The 20,494-nt window shown below is 38.8% G+C and overlaps 1 protein-coding gene across 3 annotated transcripts in view; it reads right to left on the bottom strand.

Annotated features, from left to right (window-relative positions):
* anks1b (ankyrin repeat and sterile alpha motif domain containing 1B) overlaps positions 1–20,494 on the bottom strand; it is a 221,870-nt gene that overhangs the window by 91,973 nt on the left and 109,403 nt on the right. For all 3 annotated transcript variants that reach the window (XM_073868022.1, XM_073868029.1, XM_073868031.1), the window contains one exon: positions 12,565–12,750. In XM_073868022.1, coding sequence (XP_073724123.1) covers positions 12,565–12,750 — 186 coding nt within the window. The remainder of the gene's footprint in view (positions 1–12,564; positions 12,751–20,494) is intronic.

Raw genomic sequence — 20,494 nt, 5'->3', positions numbered from 1 at the left:
CACAGCTTGGATCATAGATATGAATATGTGAATTAGTCCCCGCCTCCACTTAATCACACCTGCTCGGACCACAGATATACAGTATATATCGTCGCTGTCCAATAAAACTCACGTATGTCCAAAACGGTTACTTTTCAGGAGGTGAAAAAAACACCGTATATCAAAAGCAGTTGAATGTAGCGTTGTCATACTTGGTACGGCATCTTTACATGTAACCATATTCTTGCCAGTGTAATGATATAATCCACATTTGACCAAAATTGAGTTTAAATGGACATACGTGCATATTTTACAGTAACTGTTGTCGATACACGTTCTTCCGATCATTAATTAGAATGGCCAAGTCGCATTTTATATTGACAGATGAATACACTTAGTTTATTAAATAGCCTACGTCTTAGTAAAATACGCTTAGTTTATTTAATATTAATTATAAATGTATTAAATGTCTCTTGCAAACTATGAAGGGACAATGAATCAATACACTGACATGGTAATGCTAGACAGCAGGGGCATCAGTTTGTGTTAAAAAGTTTACCTCGATGAAGGAAAGTTTTGTCTCACCAGGCTATGTTTATTCGGCTATACAGCACATGTGAACATCACAGTGTGGAGCTGAAGCAGCAGTGCTGCGGTCCTTTCAACACCGAGTTTATGCGGCATCTCTGGTGATCCATTCACTTAAATGTGCTGATGTGATTGGTTACATATTTGTGATGTAAAAAATTGTGTTGAATGATGACTTTGCACATGGTTTGTCTCGAAGCATAATAGAAACACCACGTAGACAGCAATAAAAACTTGATTTTCACCACAGGGGGACTTTAATTAAATCTAATGCATTAAGTTTGGGCATTAGTTTTCGATTATTCTGAAGTTCAGATCAGGTGGGATTTTAGATTCAGGCTGATTTAGGGAGAACGGTGAAACAATGAGTATAAAAAACTCTGCTTAGTTTCTGTCCTGAGCCACACACACAGACACAGAGAGCTGATGGCTGTCTTTTCCAGTGGATTAAAGGCCACATGTTTAATTGCTTGTTAACAAATGTTTACTGCACCGTATTGAACCGCACACATTTCCTGCCAAAAAAAGGCCAGAGATCCTGCCAGAGAGAGAGAGAGAGAGAGAGAGAGAGAGAGAGAGAGAGAGAGAGAGAGAGAGAGAGAGAGAGAGAGAGAGAAAGAGAGAGCACAAAGTATAAAAAGTGAGCGTAAACCATTTCACATTTACTACCCTACCCGTATTATTCTAATAAAGTGAAAAGATAAATCATATTACTGGTGCTTGCAAAGGCGATCATTTATTATTACTGCTCATACTTGGTGTTAAGGAAGTGAACAAACCCATAACCTAAAGTATTAAGACGCATAACAAAGCCCTACGATGCTTGTGCCACTGACGTGACCGATACCTCACACCTTCCAGCTTGTATAAAAGAGATTGTTTGCTATTACCTTGAGCTATAGTGATAATGATGCTTATCCCTGCAAACCCCGGTAATAGAAGCGTTCAACATAAAATCCCATCTGGCAAAAAAAGTTTTAGCGACATTAACATAAAGATGCAAAAAACATGAACCTGCATAGCCCATGGTCATAAATCGGGACGTTCGAGTCGAGTGCATGCGTGAGCTTTTTCTTTGCGCTATGTTAGGAGGGGTGAGTTAGGTTATGTTTGTGGGGAAAGGGTTCAGAGGGACGTCTGCTACAATCTTGTTTCATTTTCTCTTGTGCTTGTCTTCGACTCACTCTGAAGATATTAAAAGCCACAAAGCAATATAAGACCTGTCAATCACAGTGATCTTAAAGGGCCAGCTGCCCAATATATGCATGCGTATGGATTAAAATCATCTTGATGTTTTTCTTTGACAGGGGTGCTCCTCTCTCAGGCCCTGTACACACCAGTGTTGTTTTTGGCAGCCCTTTTGGTTTTCGTTTTAGTCTTAGTCTTTTGGACGAAAATGCTTTTAGTTTTAGTCACATTTTAGTCACTTGTAAAATGTATAGTTTTAGTCAAGTTTTAGTCGACGAAAACGCAAAAAGGTTTTAGTCAAGTTTTAGTCGACGAAAACGCAAAGAGGTTTTAGTCAAGTTTAAGTCAATTTTAGTAAAAAAGTATTTTTTAACCAATGAATTTAGGTTAAAAAGTGTGATGTATTTAATACAATTAAAATGTGCATTAAGGTTGTCCCTGAGGTCTTGCCGTTGTTTTAGTCGGTGTGCCTTCTGCGCATGTCATAACAAAAAGTTATGAAGAAAAAAGTTTAGCCTAATATACCATCATGTTGAGTTTGTGTGTTACGCTGAGACCTCGCTTATAAAGTTGAGAAACGCGTGCCTTGCCCTATTTAAATACACCACAAAAGTATTGGAAAAGGGCTTAGGTTTGACAAGCAGATACATGTAAAACCTTAAGCTTACCATGAAATGTGTCACAAGCCGATTGTCGAGTAAAATTGAATGTATATGATATCTTAACAGCGTGACTTGTTAGTTACCTTTAAAAAATATTAGCGTGATGAGCCTTCAGGTGCCGCTTGAGATTGGTGGTATTCTTCCCACCTAGTTTGTGGCCACATTAACCGTCGTCTCCCAATATGCATTCCGTTTTTCTGTCTGATGGATTATACTGAAAGTATGTCCATAAATCATCTCGTCGTTTCCGTTTATTGGCATCACCGTTACGGTCCTTCGAACTCGCCACAGCCGCAGGTGTGTTGTTGTTGTTGTTGTTTGAAATCTCGTGCGCGTGCGCGGCATGGCGGCAGCTGGGTGGTGGGCGTGAGCGTGAGTGAGACTGTGTTGACCCAAAACAAGGATAGAAAGCGGTAGCATTGCTTATACTTTTGAGCTAAAAACAGACTGATTTCACGCGAAAATAGGCAGAAATGACATGCATTATGAACGTCAGACTTATAATTATTTTCGTTCCGTCTCGTCTCGTCAACGAAAACTCGAAAGCGTCTCGTCATGTTTTCGTCACCTTAGATACATTTTTAGCTAGTCATCGTCGCGTTAGCGTCATAAAAAATATGTGCGTCAACGAAATCATTTCGTTATCGTCATCGTTGACGAAAACAACACTGGTCCACACAGAGATGCGTTTAGGTGTACGTACAAATTTTGTAGCGAATCGGCATTACGTCCAGATGGATCTTTTTAAAGGCGCAGTGTGTAAATTTTAGCGGTATCTAGTGGTGAGGTTGTGAATTGCAACCAACAGCTCAGTCCACTGCTCACCTCTTGCTTTTGAAACACATAGAGAAGCTACGTTAGCCGCCACCGGACAAACATGTCATCCATGGAGACAACTTAGTAAAAAAGTTTGTCCGTTAAGGGCTTCTGTAGAAACATGGCTGCACAAAATGGCGGCTTCATGTAAGGGGACCCTCTGTGTATGTAGATAAAATGTCTCATTCCAAGGCAATAAACACATAACCGTTTATTATAAAAAGGTCTTCATACACCCCTAATAATATAGTTTTGTATATTATTTTGCATTTCTGTCAAGAGATCCTTCTAAAAATTACACACTGCACCTTTAACACTTTCCCCACCAGCGTTTTTAAAAAATGTTGCCAGTTCCAGCATTTTTTTATGATTTTCAGAAAAGTTTAATGCCTTTCAGAAAAAGTTCTTCTTTAAAAATATAAACAAACAATATATCAAATGAAAGAACAGACCTGCTTTAAAAAAAAACAAAAAAAAACACATGGGTAGGTTTCTTCAAAAATAAGCAAAAAGCTGAGATAATTGCATTTTTGTAAGGACTTTTGATAGAGATCAGATTTAGAGCGATGGTCAAAACATACACAGAGTTTGAACTGTTTGCCCTAAGGGGATATTTGTGTGAAACAGTGATGTCATCGCCCCCCTCTTTACCCTACTTATGCTGCGTTTACACCAGCCGCAGTAGAGGCGTCAAGCGCGAGTGATTTCAATGTTAAGTCAATGTGAAGATGCTTTGACGCGCGTCTGGAGGTCTTGTGGCGCGAATGAGGCGTTTAGCGCGGAAGACGCGATTCCGCCTCAGTCGCACGTCTAGCTCACGCGAATGGTGCGAATTGAGTGTATGGCGCGGTACACGCGAATGGTGCTTTTCGTGCATTTTGCATTTGACGCAAATTTGCGGCTGACACCCGAGTTGAAAAATGTGAACTTTTAACCAATCAGGAGCCTGCTTGCTGATGTGGCGGCAGCCCCGCCCGGAGTCACTCATTCAACATGCAAGAATGCTTGATATTGCCCGTGCGCAGTCACCCGGAGCTATACGACACAAGTTCATATTTCTATAGAGACAGGAATAAAAAGGACCTCGCTTGGAAGAGTGTCAGTGAGGACATTGGGCAACCTGGTATGTTGTAAATACACATTTCACTTTTGAGTCACGTGACGTTTACCAACCCACAGCATTTCTGCCATTTTTTTAAACTATTATCCCCCTATAGTAAGGTGACTAAATACAAACCGGTAACTCTCTCGATAAACGCACAATCAACATCAGCCATCTTGCAAACAGACAACTGCATAGCACTAGCCCGTTCACTTCGCGCGAATGCATTTAAACTGTTCAAGCGGCAAAGTAGGCGCGGTAGACATGATTTTGACGCCTTAAACGTGGTTGGCTTAAACGCAGCATTAGACCCTGCTACGTCACATAACAGCAACAATAACAACAATGGCGGACGCCATGCTTGTGTTCGTGCTGCAGCAGCTACTGCAAACTACTAAAATATTTTGCTTAATTGCCCTTTATGGTGAGCAACAAATTTTTCGTCATCTTCTTTTGTTTATGGGCAGCATGCAGTTTTATGCACATGCCCCCAAGTCATCTTCGAAATTTTAGGGTACCTCTTTGGCAAAATTACAGCGCTACACACTGGTCTGGAATGGATACTACACCATTTTAAGTCGGTTCCAGTGGTTTCATGTTCACGCAGATATCTGTTGAGATAACGCTGTGTTTATGGATTTTTTTAAGAACAGGCAAAAATAAAGATTGTATAGGTGAGGAACTGGCTTGTGTGGATATAGCCTCAGTTCCCAATACAATAGGAAATGGTTGTGACCGTTTACATAGCTTTCCATACCATTCAATGGATGCCCAGAATGATTGAATACACATTGCCGGTTTTTCATTTCAGATCTCAAGGTTTTCAACATTTACAAGTGATCTGGGTCCACATAGTGTCAGAGGACGGATGTTAGATCTGTGTTTTCATTACAGATGATACATCTGTCTGTCTGAGTGCTCATACAGGAGCGTTTGTTTGTTTGTTTGTGTGTGCGCGTGTGTCTTTGTGTGGAGACAATAACAATGTTAATTTTGATCTTTTCAACGCACAGGACTGTGATCTTTAATCTCTAAGCTGAAGGATGCACACGAGGGAAGACATCACACACACACAGTTCGTAGATCAGCTAATCAAACTCTTTTAATGGAATGATGGTGTTTAATTATGCCATAGAGCCCTGTTAGCATACTTACTCATATTAAAGTGGAAGAACGCACATTAATTTCAACACAAATGTACAGGCAGGTACATGCACACCAAATATTAGAGTGATATATTAGTGATCAGCTTAAGTGCCAATCAGTTTAAATGATAGTTCTTGGACTTTTCAAGCCCTCTACATGCAATGATGTGATGAGCAGATACTGCAATCATTGAAAAATTAATGAGATATCACTCCACACGGGGTCTGTTGAAAGTAAGTCGTTCCTTTCAATTAATAGAGTCAGAATCATTGTCGGGTCTACCAAATAAAATGGTTTAGCCGGAGTTAAACTGGACTGATTTTCATGAGAGAAGTATGAGAGTTATGACTTTCAGAGTTCTTAAAGGTGCATTGTGTAACTTTAAGGAGGATCTTTTGACAGAAATTCAATATAATATACATAACCATACTATCAGTGGTTTATAAAGACCTTACAAAATGAACTGTATTGTTTTATTACCTTAGAATGAGGTATCTTTTATCTACATACACCATGGGTCTTACATGGAAGTCGCTATTTCGCGCTGCTATGTTTCGAGAGTAGCCCTAAATGGACAAACTGCTCTATAGACTGCATTTTTTTACTACGTTTTCTTAGACAATGACGTGTTTGTCATGTGGTGGCAACCGTAGCTTCACTATGAGTTTCGAAATTGAAGTTGATTGCAATTAGCAATCTCACCACTAGATGCCGCTAAAAATCTTAACGCTGGATCATTTAATAATAATGGTAAGGGCTAATTGGCATTGGTCATGTTTATGTGGAAACCCAGCAAGCAATATTGTGTTTAAAAGACGTCTAATAGCCATCCAAACACAGCCCAGAAGTTTAGGTTAAAACAAGGCAAAAATTGGTCTGTCGGTCTAACCCACAAAGTAAATGAAAATTAATAAATAAATAAAATAAACGAAACCAAACACCTTTTGATCCCTGTTGATTTTGCTTACATGCCGGAATATCAAGCACGTAACCAAATTCTTTATTTTGGCTAGAAGTGGGTTACTCAATAACCGGACTATATCGGGTCAGTAGTTAACCTAGACGTTGAAATGACGGCTATTGCTTTCTGGGAAGCTGTGCAACGCCCGTCATTCACAAAGTTTTGGACTTGCCATGCCTGTTAGGTGTTTATTACATATTTTTCACAGTTTTAACTCTTTCCCTGCCATTGACGAGTTATCTCGTCAATTAAGAAAAAACGCTTTCCTGCCAATGACGAGAATTTCCCGCTTTCCGCAATACCACTATTATCCACCAGGTTCCGCAACTTTTACAACCCGGAAGTAACGCCTTACGTGAAAGAGAAAGAACTCTGTGTATGTTTTAAAGATCGCTCTGCATCTGATCTCTATCAAAAGTCCGTCACAAAAATTGAATTATCTCAGCTTTTTGCTCAAAATTTGGTGTTTTTGAAGAAACCTACCCATATTTGAGATGTGATAAAAAGAGAACTAACAAAGGTAGGATGAAACTTTTTTTTTTGAAAGCAGAGGGTCTGTTCCTTCATTTGATATATTGTATTTTTATATAATTAAAGAAAAACATTTTCTGAAACGCATTAAACTTTTGTGAAAATCCTGAAAAATGCTGGCGCTGGCTGGCAACTTTTTTTTTAAAACGCTGGCGGGGAAAGAGTTAATATACTGAAAGGTTAAATATGCAAAACAATGTGAAAAATAGTCTTTAGAATCCAATAAAAAGACACAAATAGGTAAATTCGTATGAATTTAGTAGGGTTTAGGGGTGATATGCACAGAAAATATGCACAGATTCACAGATAAGGCTGTTTACATTAAATGTTTCATCATTTTAGTTTGAATCACTTAAAAAATCACAAGCAAGAATGGGACAGAAATAAGATTTTTATACACCTTGACCCTACAATGCCTCAAATGAAACATTTTCCTATTTAATACTGACAAATCAACGAATCATCACTGAACTATTTGAGTGGGCTTGGATGCAGCCCCCCAGGTCATCACAGTCTGATCTCCACCCACACTGCACCAAAAGAAGAACAACTTGACTGCATCTTGCAGCTGAACGTCCTCAGCGAATCACAGCATGGAGATCTCACCCATCTCTTTCGGCGGTTACAAAACACCACATCAATTACGTTTGCACCAACCTTAGCTGGATATAAATACACCACCTTTGGTAACCCAAAGTGATGAGAACTCTTCGCTTCTGTCTCTTTATCTACATCTCCCTCTTTCTCGCATCTACTGTAGGGAAATGACAGAACTTCATTTCATCACCTATGAAGGCACGCCATCAAATATATTACAATGCACCCTTCACTCAACCGTTGTTGCCACGGCAACAATACAATGGACCTTATAAAGCTAATAAATAGTGAGGAGGAGGAGGAAAACGGAGATAGGACAGGATGAACAAAAGCACGAAAATGTAAGATCTATTCCTGGAGCCGCAGAGAGATGCGTTTACTGTGATTATGGCTGCTTCGATCAAAACCTCACAAGAAATCACGGCCTCACAGACGGAGTAAAATGTGACGGTGCTTTTTTACTCTGTGTGCCGAAAGGTTGCATCGAAAAAATGCACTGTGAGATCTCGAAAAACAAACAAGACATTGAATCAAATAACCTCAGAACTTTCTACCATACAAAGTGGACACATGTATAAGTGTATAAGATCGTCAGGGAGCCTCCATCAAAGAGGAGAGGAAAGCACACCTCTATTTCAAAGTCCCCAGTTGGACTGGAGAAAGACTGAGATAAAAGGGTCTACTGCACATTGGAGACCTGGCAACGAGAGATTAAACCTTCACTGCAGCATCTGTGCGGTTGTTGTGTGCAACAGCGATATTTTCTTCTCCATCATTGCTTGTTTGGGGGGTTTAATGTGGCTACAGATAGTCATGTAACAGGCCAAATAAAGCTTTAGCTAAAGGGTTGCCAGGTCCTCCTGCCAGACATCCACAGATGAGGAGGATTTCAGAAGCAAGAGAGATTGAATTAATAACACCACCCGGTGGGATCTATAAAAGTCACGGAGATTAATAAAAGGCAGAACGGTTTGATGGCATTGCTAAAATAAATCATTGTACAAATTTACTTACTATATTTGTTACTATTACTATTTTAAACTTCCGTGTCCACCACCATTTGCAGATATAAACGGTAATTGATACGGCTTTTTAAAACTATTTAGGTGATAAAGAAATGGTACTAAATGATGCTTTAACTAAACAAAAATAGTTCATAAACGACATCGCTGTGAAACCTTTAGTAACACATTTATGTTTAAGAGTTTAGGCTCGCTTGATTAAAGCAATGATCCATAACACCCTTTTAACCACATAGCAACACACTAACCAGCTCCCAGAGCCCTTTGGAAACCGCACAGTACACCCTGGCAAACCTCCAAAACACCCTAGCATTGTGTAGGCTTGTTTTGCAAGAGCAATGATCAGTCACAAAACAAGTTTCTCCCTCCTACGGCCCTCTTTTCTCCAAACGCATGGTGCCAGACAGGCATTAGTGAAATCAGTTCGCTATACACACCAGCATCACCGTGACTATCTCACCTCAGCATCAGGAGCGACATCGCCATGGGAACAGCATCAACTGCCCACTCGGCCAGCAGTGAAGTAGGCGGATGCCGAGGAAATGACTTGCAGGAAGTGGCAACATTTGCAACAAAACGGCCAGTACCAAAACATTGAGGTCTGCTGAGTTAGTGTGTGTTTGCAACAGGTCTTCACTAGAACCGATGTGATATTTTTTATTAAAAATGATGACATACCAACACTAACTAAGAGCTATGCTGGTTTCATATAATGCATTTTTGTTCACCAAATTGCTGAATAGCACTTTAAAATGCTGTGATGACTAATAGTGTCACACTTTCACAGTAGAGCGGCGGAAAGCGAAGGGAATCACTCTGGTGTTGGCATAAGGACTCTCAGGCAATCAAGAGGGAGGTCTTCTGCTGAAATTAGCATGTCTGTTTCAGTAATGTGTGTGTGTGTGTGTGTGTGTGTGTGTGGCATTCAGCGGGTGATACCATTGGCTGAAATGTCCATGGAGACGCTATCCTTGAAAACACACATTTAACTGATATTCCAACCTCTAAGACCTTTTGAATTATCTAGGCTGTGTCCGAAATAATTTCTGTATACCCTAATTCCATATATTAGTTCGCTACGCTTTAAAATTGCTGGGTTAATTTTGACCCATGATTGGGTAAATATTGGACAGAACACACCGCTGGGTTAAAATTTACCTAATGCTGGGGTTGTTTTAACCCAACTGCTGGTTTATTATTACCCCATGGTTGCATAACATCCAATAATTTTTAACTCCAATATTTACTCATTATGGGTCAAAAATAACCCAGCCATTTTAAGAGTGTAATAAAGTCTACTTAAATAAGTGAACAAAAACGAGTGAATTCAGACAATGAGCGCCGAAAGCGCTACGGGCACAATCTTGTGTCGAGGCGCGGGAGTTAATTCAGCACGCGCCTCATTGGCTATGTTTACATGCACAAAATTTTGCCAATCCAACTGAATTTAATCAGATTGCAGGTTACGACATTACAGTTTGCGGGTGATTCTCACGAAACCACTGAAACACCACGGCACTAATGATTTTAGCTTTAAAATGTGTAATATAGTAACATTAAAAAGCATCAGAATTAACACAATACTGTGTTCTACCTTGCACAATGTGTGATTTCAACATAAGAATTTATAATTGTATATTTTATCTCATTTTCTGCTGAAATTCTCATTACCGCAATGTGTCCGGCTGTGTTTGAACGTTCGTTTACATGTACATTCCATAGAATCCAAACTAAACATCTGCGCAAGTGCACCTCCAGGGTTGCCAGATTCGCGTATCAAAACCATCCAAATGGACATTCAAAACTAGCCCAAAAGCATCCCAATGACTGTCCACAGCCCAAATACCAATAACTAATCAACTAAATAATTTCATCTTTAACCCGCAGAACAGTGCACTAATCAAACAGTGCACTAATGAAGGGTATAGAGAGCTACACTCACCCAAAGGATTATTAGGAACACCTGTTCAATTTCTCATTAATGCAATTATCTAATCAACCAATCACATAGCAGTTGCTTCAATACATTTAGGGGTGTGGTCCTGATCAACACAATCTCCTGAACTCCAAACTGAATGTCAGAATGGGAAAGAAAGGCGATTTAAGCAATTTTGAGTAAGGCATGGTTGTTGGTGCCAGACGGGCTAGGACTGAGTATTTCACAATCCGTGTGTCTCAATCAGCTCCCTTGTTCAGTAGTCAGGGCACTGATCAGGGAGTCAGCCATTTTAAGGGCTGGCTCAATCGCAAAATCCGTTCAGTGCACTGGAACGTTCGTTCCCTAAAAATTCCCACAATGCACCGCAAAAACCAGTGAGCATCAATGTTCCCTATGTTCCCTAACTGGAAATCACGTGACCTTTTCTGAAGCTCGCCAACCGAACATCACGTGATCCAACTCAATAAACTGTATGAAATGTTACAGAACTTTTATAAAGACAAACGTTTGTTTTAGTTGTAAATATAAACACACATTGCTACACAGTAAGGAACCACAATCACCTCAATATTTAAAATAATAATATTTATTTAAAATTGTTAATATATTTATTACATTTAAAATTTAATTATATGCCTCCAATTTTATGCACAGATATGTAAGAGAATAATGACAGCATTTTTCACAATGTACTGTTTTTAAAATTAAGTCAGAGAGATTGGTTTTGCCGGTTGTTGATGAGTAACAGCTGTGAGTGATTACAACGCGCTTATAGCCACGTGACCGAAAAATAAGTGAACATTGTCCCAATGTGAAGTGACCTAGGGTCCTTACCAGTGCCCGAACCTGTGTACAAGATATACTGATTCACGACCTCGGGAGCTAGGGAACGAATTGAGACACACGGAATCTGTTCAGTTACTGGGATTTTCACGCACAACCATTTCTAGGGTTTACAAAGAATGATGTGAAAAGGGAAAAAGATCCAGTATGCGGCAGTCCTGTGGGACGAAAATGCCTTGTTGATGCTAGAGGTCAGAGGAGAATGGGCCGCCTGATTCAAGCTGATAGAAAAGCAACTTTGACTGAAATAACCACTCGTTACAACCGAATAACGCCTGGTCTCGATTTCTGTCAAAATTTGTCAGAAATTGGCGTAAACAGAATGAGAACATGGATCCATCATGCCTTGTTACCACTGTGCAGGCTGGTGGTGGTGGTGTAATGGTGTGGGGGATGTTTTCTTGGCACACTTTAGGCGCCTGAGTGCCAATCGGGGATCGTTTAAATGCCACGGCCTACCTTTCTGACCATATCCATCCCTTTATGACCACCATGTACCCATCCTCTGATGGCTACTTCCAGCTGGATAATGCACCATGTCACAAAGCTTGAATCATTTTTAAATTGGTTCCTTGAAATTGACAGTGAGTTCACTGTACTAAAATGGCCTCCACAGTCACCAGATCTCAACCCAATAGAGCATCTTTGGTATGTGGTGGAACGGGAGCTTCATGCCCTGGATGTGCATCCCACAAATCTCCATCAACTGCAAGATGCTATCCTATCAATATGGGCCAACATTTGTAAAGAATGCTTTCAGCACCTTGTTGAATCAACGTCACGTAGAATTAAGGCAGTTCTGAAGGTGAAAGGGGTGCAAACACAGTATTAGTATGGTGTTCCTAATAATTCTTTAGGTGAGTGTATTTCGGACACAGCCCTAGTCTGTGTTTTTCTACATTTCTGGGATCTCTAAATATTTTATGCCTCAGCATGTTAAAAAAAGACCACCAGCCTGAGAATAACAGAGATGCTGTGTGAATAAAAATAAACGTGAAATCTTTAAGTGGGGATCGGGTACAATTCGGTCATGTTGAGGATAATGTGCGTACACCCCTAAATACCCCATCATGCATGCACAACTATAATAATTTCCCTATTCAGTTCCCCCCAAAATATGATCCAGGATGTCAATCTCAAAAACATGGTAAAGAAGAATTTAGGCACCAAAAAATATAAAGATCATCATCACTAAGGCCGTAGTCTTCGGCTGACCCTGTTGAGCAGTTTGCGGGGCTGATGGGAGGGCTGCCGGGTGGGCTGTTGCTGAAGCTTGCGTAACCGAGTGATGAACTGACCTCAGAGGGATCACCGCTGTGGTTCTGCACCGGTTTCTGTACGTCCTGTGAAGAGGACAGTGAGGTCCGTTGCTTTGGCTATAAAGAGAGAGAGAAAGAAAAGTTAGCATTAGACATTAAAAGGGAGTACTGCAGTTTCCTCCCAAAACGTCCTTAATTAATTTGACCTAAACTGTAATGAATATTTTGAAGGCGTTTCACTTACACAGAAGCCAATGATGTGCAACATATTGAATTACTGTTTGTCATAGCTGGATACTGGCATCAAACTGTTGGACTGTGAATACTCGTGCAGCTCATTATTTGCTTATACTACAGCAGGAGTCTAAATTTGGACTAAATCTTAGTTTTTAGTAAATATCAAAGCAATGAAGAGCAGGATGTGCACCTTTTGCAGAAGATGTAAAAAAAAGAACGTGATGGTTGTGTATGCTGGGCGGTCTCCAGTGTGTTGCAATGCATTCTGGGTGTTCTGTTTAGTTGCCTACCACTGGCTCAGATTCGATCAATCTAGTGCATTTTTGCCCCCATTTCACCAAAAGTCTGACTCCTTGCAATAGACTGAATAAAATAATGTCTGCAGCACAAACAGTGCTGGATGAGTCACAAGCCAACACAAAAAACTGTGTTAAATGGATGAGCAACAGTGACAGTGACAATGATTTTCACAAAAAACATTCACGTTCATAAACATGCAGTTTGTCTTAAGTTTTGAAAAATCTTGCAGGAGGAGGAGAAATGGATATGTGATACGTATTGCTCAGTGAGAGAGACCGAAAGCACCAAAAAACTGAGATGACTACACGCAGAGTCACGCAGTTGTATAACCACAGGAAGCCTTACATAATCAGCAAGATCACTTCCTGTTGCATCACAGGTGCCCAAATGCCAAATTAATTCGTTTGCATCAAAAATGCTTTTTTGGTTCAAGTGTGGGTGTCATTTCATAGAAAAAACAACCAAAACCTGGCTCCACTTGAAGGCAGAGATGAGAAAGTATTAAATGGAGACACTCAGAAAGAGCAACGGAGCTGAAAATGAAATGGATTTTAAGTGAGAGCAAAAGAAAAGATCAGAAATTGAGAAGGTATAATCATGGACTATAGCAAATATACAAGAGCAACTTTTTTGCATAATCCATCAGCTCAAAATCTCAGTCCTATCTTTTTGATTGCTGCTACCTTTCACTTTAAAGGTGCAGTGTGTACATTTTAGCGGCATCTAGTGGTGAGGTTGCAAATTGCAACCAACGGCTTAGTCCACTGCTCACCCCACGCTTTTGAAACACATAGAAAAGCTACGGAAGCCGCCACCGGACAAACATGTCATTGTCAGATACAACTAAATAAAAAAATGTGTCCGTTAAAGGAATAGTCTACTCATTTTCAATATTAAAATATGTTATTACCTTAACTAAGAATTGTTGATACATCCCTCTATCATCTGTGTGCGTGCACGTAAGCGCTGGAGCGCGCTGCGACGCTTCGATAGCATTTAGCTTAGCCCCATTCATTCAATGGTACCATTTAGAGATAAAGTTAGAAGTGACCAAACACATCAACGTTTTTCCTATTTAAGACGAGTAGTTATACGAACAAGTTTGGTGGTACAAAATAAAACATAGCGCTTTTCTAAGCGGATTTAAAAGAGGAACTATATTTTATGGTGTAATAGCACTTTTGGGAGTACTTCGACTCGCCTGAAAAGTCCGGTCCCCTTCTCCCTCTCATAATGGGAGAGGGAGGGTGTTACTGCGCCGAGTCGAAGTACTCCCAAAAGTGCTATTACGCCATAAAATATAGTTCCTCTTTTAAATCCGCTTAGAAAAGCGCTACGTTTTATTTTGTACCACCAAACTTGCTCGTATAACTACTCGTCTTAAATAGGAAAAACGTTGATGTGTTTGGTCACTTCTAACTTTATCTCTAAATGGTACCATTGAATGAATGGGGCTAAGCTAAATGCTATCGAAGCGTCGCAGCGCGCTCCAGCACTTACGTGCAAGCACACAGATGATAGAGGGATGTATCAACAATTCTTAGTTAAGGTAATAACATATTTTAATATTGAAAATGAGTAGACTATTCCTTTAAGGGCTTATGTAGAAAAATGGCTGCACAAAATGGCGACTTCCTTGTAAGGGGACCCTCGGTGTATGTAGATAAAAAGGTCTCTTTCTAAGTTAATAAACACATAACGGTTTATTATTTAAGGTCTTTATACACCCCTGATAATATAGTTTTGTATACCATTTTGCATTTCTGTCAAGAGATCCTTTTAAAAATTACACACTGCACCTTTAAATGGTTCGGTTTCTCTCAAAATCAATTTCCTTTCAGTCTGTTCCTAATAATAGAGTAAGACTGCTTCTTACCCCTTTTGGCTCCTTGCCAGTACACCTCAACACCTCTCTCTGTCTTATAAACACACACACTTGCTTTTTAAACTCCTAATGAGTCTGCCATGGCTGACAGTAGTTAAATTAAAAAACAAACATGACTGTTAAACACAACACACCCGCTGTCTTCTCTAATAATGTTTGACATCATTCTGTGTCTGGGTCACACACATCCAAGCCCACACAGAGTAACTGACTAACCCTGTGAGATCAGAGAAAGGACAGGACGTACACCTGGTTAACGTGTGCACGTGTATGCCGCTGGAACAACGCCCTCATTACGCTCCCCCATTATTCAGCATGCAAGAACAGATCGAGAAATTGTGCGTTAATTTGATGGTAATTATGATAATTATTCATCGGGATCGCGGGGCAATAAATGACACTAACGTGGCTGCTTTACCTCCCAGTTGGGCATTCGGCGTGCTCAGAAGCGCAATACTGAGAATGTATATGCAGCTCACATTCACAGAATCTCAAAGTGAGAATTCATAATTACAATCATTCAGCTCTGGTTTGTAATGCTCGTCTGGGTTATGAATTACAATTATGCTGACTGATAAAAAGCGATGACTGTGCCGCCCGTGGAAACATCTCGTGAAACCTGTCTAATGATTATACATCATTATGGTCAAAAATATTTCGACACCTCCTTCACAATTAATGGGATCTAATGAGTTTCTGTAATATATTCCCCGATGAAATTCCTGTGCAAAAAAGGTCTATATAGAAATTATTTTATTGAGTCTCACTGAAACTTTCTGAAGCTCTCAGGGTTTCCATCACACTGATTTTATGCGCATTTTGAAGTATCGCGTAAGAAACGAGTAATGAGAACGCCAAATTTTGAATAAAAAAAAGAATACACAGTATGATTCTAGAATGTAGTGAAGTAAAATTTTTCCCAATACAAACACCCTAATAAAGCACTGATGCTTGGAAAATTTAACTAATGTAACTAAATATTGTCCACCTCTGCTATCAAGTCCAACTAAATTCAATTTAAGCTGATAATAGTCAGTTTTACAAGCATTTCCGCAGCAGTCGCTATGAAAACCAGCCATTTTGTTGAACGTTTGCCACTCAACAGGGCATGGTCACATGGAAAAGTGACGTCAATGCATACCCTCTATATCTTAAATAGCCTACAGGGAACGGTTCTAAAAAAATAACCTGCAAGGAACATTACCAGAACGTTCTTATTTTGTTCCCCAAATATAACCAAATGGGAACCATATGGGAACGTTCTGTGTTTGCTAGGTAAAAGCATGCACTGAGACACGCGTTTCAAAAAGCGTGTAAACACATAATCTCTATGCGCTTGACAGGACACATACATGCAAAATTATCTCGAAATATTAAAGGAATAGTCTATCCTTTTTCCATATTAAACTATGTTATTGCCTTAACTAAGAAGAGTTGATACATCCCTCTATCATCTTAGTGCGTGCACGTAATGCTTTGATAGCATTTAGCTTAGCCCCATTCATTCAATGGTACCAAACAGAGATAAAGTTAGAAGTGACCAAACACATCAACGTTTTTCCTATTTAAGACGAGTAGTTATACGAGCAAGTTTGGTGGTACAAAATAAAACGTAGTGCTTTTCTAAGCGGATATAAAAGAGGAACTATATTGTATGGCGGAATAGCACTTTTGGGAGTACTTCGACTCGGCGCAGTAACACTCTCCCTTTCCCTCTCATTATGAGAGAGAGAAGGGGAGCAGATTTTTCAGGCGAATCGAAGTACTCTCAAAAGTGCTATTCCGCCATAAAATATAGTTCCTCTTTTAAATTGAACGCAAACAGTTCAGAAAGAAATCAAGATGTGTGTCAGTATATGGATCCGTACTTGGCAGTGCGCTCAAAAAATCTGCTTGTTGTGTCATTATGTTAATCAAACAACAGAAGACAAAATGAAAATTACTTCTTTAGCTTTAAAAAGATTAATTATATTTATTTATACAATAAAGAAGTCAGTGTTACTTTTCATTTGATTCTATTTCTGTTTCTAAATACTTAAAATATTTTTTAAAAAATGTCAATATTTTTAACTTATAATTTTTTGTTCTATTATTTAATTTCCTTGATCGTTTGCTGATCCAAAAACTGTTCGATCCATGACTAAAAAAAAGTAATGTAATTCGTTTAAGCACTATATTGTAAAATTATGTAATTTGAGAGTAGGCATCGAGGTCCACCCTATTTTACCAAGGTCCACTCAGTTTAAAACTCCTGGCCTCGCCACTGGTACCAATATTTCACAGAGAACACAAGACAGGTAGCTTTCAAGGCCGATGGCCATGACCGAACCTGAGCAGCTCTGACAGTTTATTCAATCTAGATGAAGATAAAAACAGAAGTGTTGAACAACCTTGACGTGCAGAGCAACACTTCTATCAACATTCCTCATGCTCTCTCTAAACACACACACACACACACACACACACACACAATCTTACTCGCTTCAATACAACTGCCGTCTCCATGACAACGGAGGCAAAACTGCAAGAACGCAGACCACTGCAATAACAACAACATTACCAAATATGGAGTTCCTGTCGCTACAAATAGCCAACAGGAATGGACTCAGCAAATGGGGAGGAGCTGCTGGTCGTTATCAAATGAAATGACTCAAAATAGCAATCAAACAGATTGCGGGGTATTTACGAACCCGTAGGACATTCGATGATTAAACGAGTAACCCAAAAGAAAATGGGTGGGGAATTAAATCAAACAAGGAGTAAAAAATTTTAAATCTTTTTTTGTTTCACACTGTGTTGGCTGCACTGTATGCATGACGCTAAATGATACATATTACCATGACAAACCATAAAGTGATAGTTCACCCAAAAATGAAAATGCTGTCATCATAAACACAATAAACGATATTTTGATAAATGATGGTAAGCACACAGTTGACGGTACCCATTGACTTCCATGGCAGGAAAAACAAATACTGTGGAAGTCAATGGGTACCGTCAACTGTGTGCTTACCAACATTTATCAGAATATCTTCCTTTGTGTCCAGCAGAACAAAGAAATTTATACAGGTTTACAACAACATGAGGGTGAGTAAATAATGACAACATTTTCATTTTTGGGAAAACTATTTCTTTAAACTCAAGGCCCATGGCCAAAACAAACAATGTGTGTTGTTTAGATCGCCGAGGTTTTATCAATTGTGTAACAGTCCGATCACCAGAGGGATTTTGCAAGGTTCAGATGGGTATATAAAATTATCGTTTATTTTCAAGATGCTATTAACTCATTTCCCATCAACTTTTTTGAAAAGTTGCCCGCAATTTTACAAAAGTTTCACAAAAATGCCTTCCAGGAAAATTTTCTTCTAAAAGTATATGAACATACAAATACATCCTATCTATATTTTTTCTTTGCTTATAAACTCTTAAATATGGGTATTCTTCTTTAAAAAAAAAATTATATTTATATATATATATATATATATATATATATATATATATATATATATATATATATATATATATATATATATATATATATATATATATATATATATATATATATATATATATTTTTTTTTTTTTTTGCAAAAAGCTGAATTAATTGCATTTTTGTGAAGGAATTTTGTTAGAGATCAGATTCAGAACGATTATCAAAACATACAAAGAGTTTAAAATTAGTAAATAACGTTTTGGCTTCAGTTTCTTCATAAATTGGGTAAGCCATCTAGTGGATAATCGTGGTATTGCAGATTAACATAAAAATTAATCAGGAACAAGTCTTTTTTTATATGCAAATGTTTTCTCTTAATTGACGAGATTACTCGTCAATGGCAAGGAAAAGTTAAAGACAAAATGCACAATGATGTTAAGACCACAGGGCTTAATAGCAGCCAATGGCAAAATTTCAACAAATGACTCGAGTGCAAGGTCACAATGAGCGTGCATGGGCTACACATGGTTTCGCACTTTAATGATTGAAAGCGCAAACAAATGCACATGCACTCACATCCCATCACCGTTTTTCAATTGAACACTTCTTTATTTGATTTTCACAAGCACATTATCACACATAATTGTTACAAAAAAAGAAAACATGATAAACCAAAACACTCCAGAAGCTCACAACAGGGCATTTCTCATTACCTTTTCCAAAATTTAATTTTAAAATAAAATAAAAAGTAAATTTTATTGATTTGTGTAAAGACTAGGGGGTTGGTCGGTAAAAAGTACTCTGTATTGTGTGAATGACAATGTGAACACAACAGCAAATCATACAAAAACAAGACTAATCATTGAAAAAGTTTCAGGGGTTGGTTTGACTGACTGTATGTGAACATACTCTGTATTTGCATGCAAACAGTGTGCATGTTTGTTATCTCCCTAAACCAAGAGGAACACAGGAGAGGTCTTCTTATCAACCATTGGCCAGAATCTTACACTGCTAGAAAGAGCAGCAGGCTTATCACAACCACTTATAGCTAAATTAATCACAGCTGGGGTTAAATACAGATAAACACTTTGCCACACACAACCCAATCATCTCGAGACCTGTTAAAAACAGATTTGAGAGATAAAGCAAAGAGATTTCACACGCTTTTCATGGTTTAACTTTATTTAGGAACATTCAAACAGGTTATATATCTATTTACCTAATCTGAATATCTCCTTAAAATATTTAATGTCAAAATGCAACTAAAAAGAACATTGATTTGTAATAATTTAGCTCAACCTGCCCAACACGGCAATGTTGGCCTACTAATGTTGTACATTTGGGGTTTGGCTATCTGTTTGTCATGCAATGGCAGACGGGGGATGTTTTAGGTTAAATTGTTTTGTAACAAAAGTGGCATTTAACCAAATACAATTAAGGTGATAAAACAGGTTTGTACTGCTTCACAAGCAAAGCCAAAGAAAGCACAGATGCACGGTCTACAAAGGACATTGCAATCTTTGGCTGAGCAATATAACATTGGTTGTGTTTGTGTGTGACAGCTGAAAAAGCATGAATAGGATTTTATTCCCTCTACAGCTCAAGAGCGTCCACTTTTTACACGGAAATCACACAAAATAACACATTTCCCTGTTTTTATGGTTGATCATAAAGGTTAATTACTGTACATTTTTAACACATTTATTTATTGTCCACCAATTCTTGACTGCGAGCCTCATTAACAAAGATTAAATTGGGCAAACCAAAATTTGTATAGTTTACAATAATGAAATCAAATCAAGTTTGACATTAATCCATCCACTTTATTTATTCGCCATGCCAACTGGGGCCAATGGAATTTTTTAAGCGGCTTGCAGTACACAACGTCACCATAAGGGCGGCACCATCTTAAATAACACAAACAGTCTTGCTGAACAAACTTACTCTTCGTCCGAAACCGCACACTGTAATGGTACACACTGAATTAGACGAACAACTTACTCATC

This window comes from Misgurnus anguillicaudatus, chromosome 1 (assembly GCF_027580225.2).
Source record: "Misgurnus anguillicaudatus chromosome 1, ASM2758022v2, whole genome shotgun sequence".
NCBI lineage: Eukaryota > Metazoa > Chordata > Actinopteri > Cypriniformes > Cobitidae > Misgurnus > Misgurnus anguillicaudatus.
This window is presented reverse-complemented; position numbering and strand designations above follow the sequence as displayed.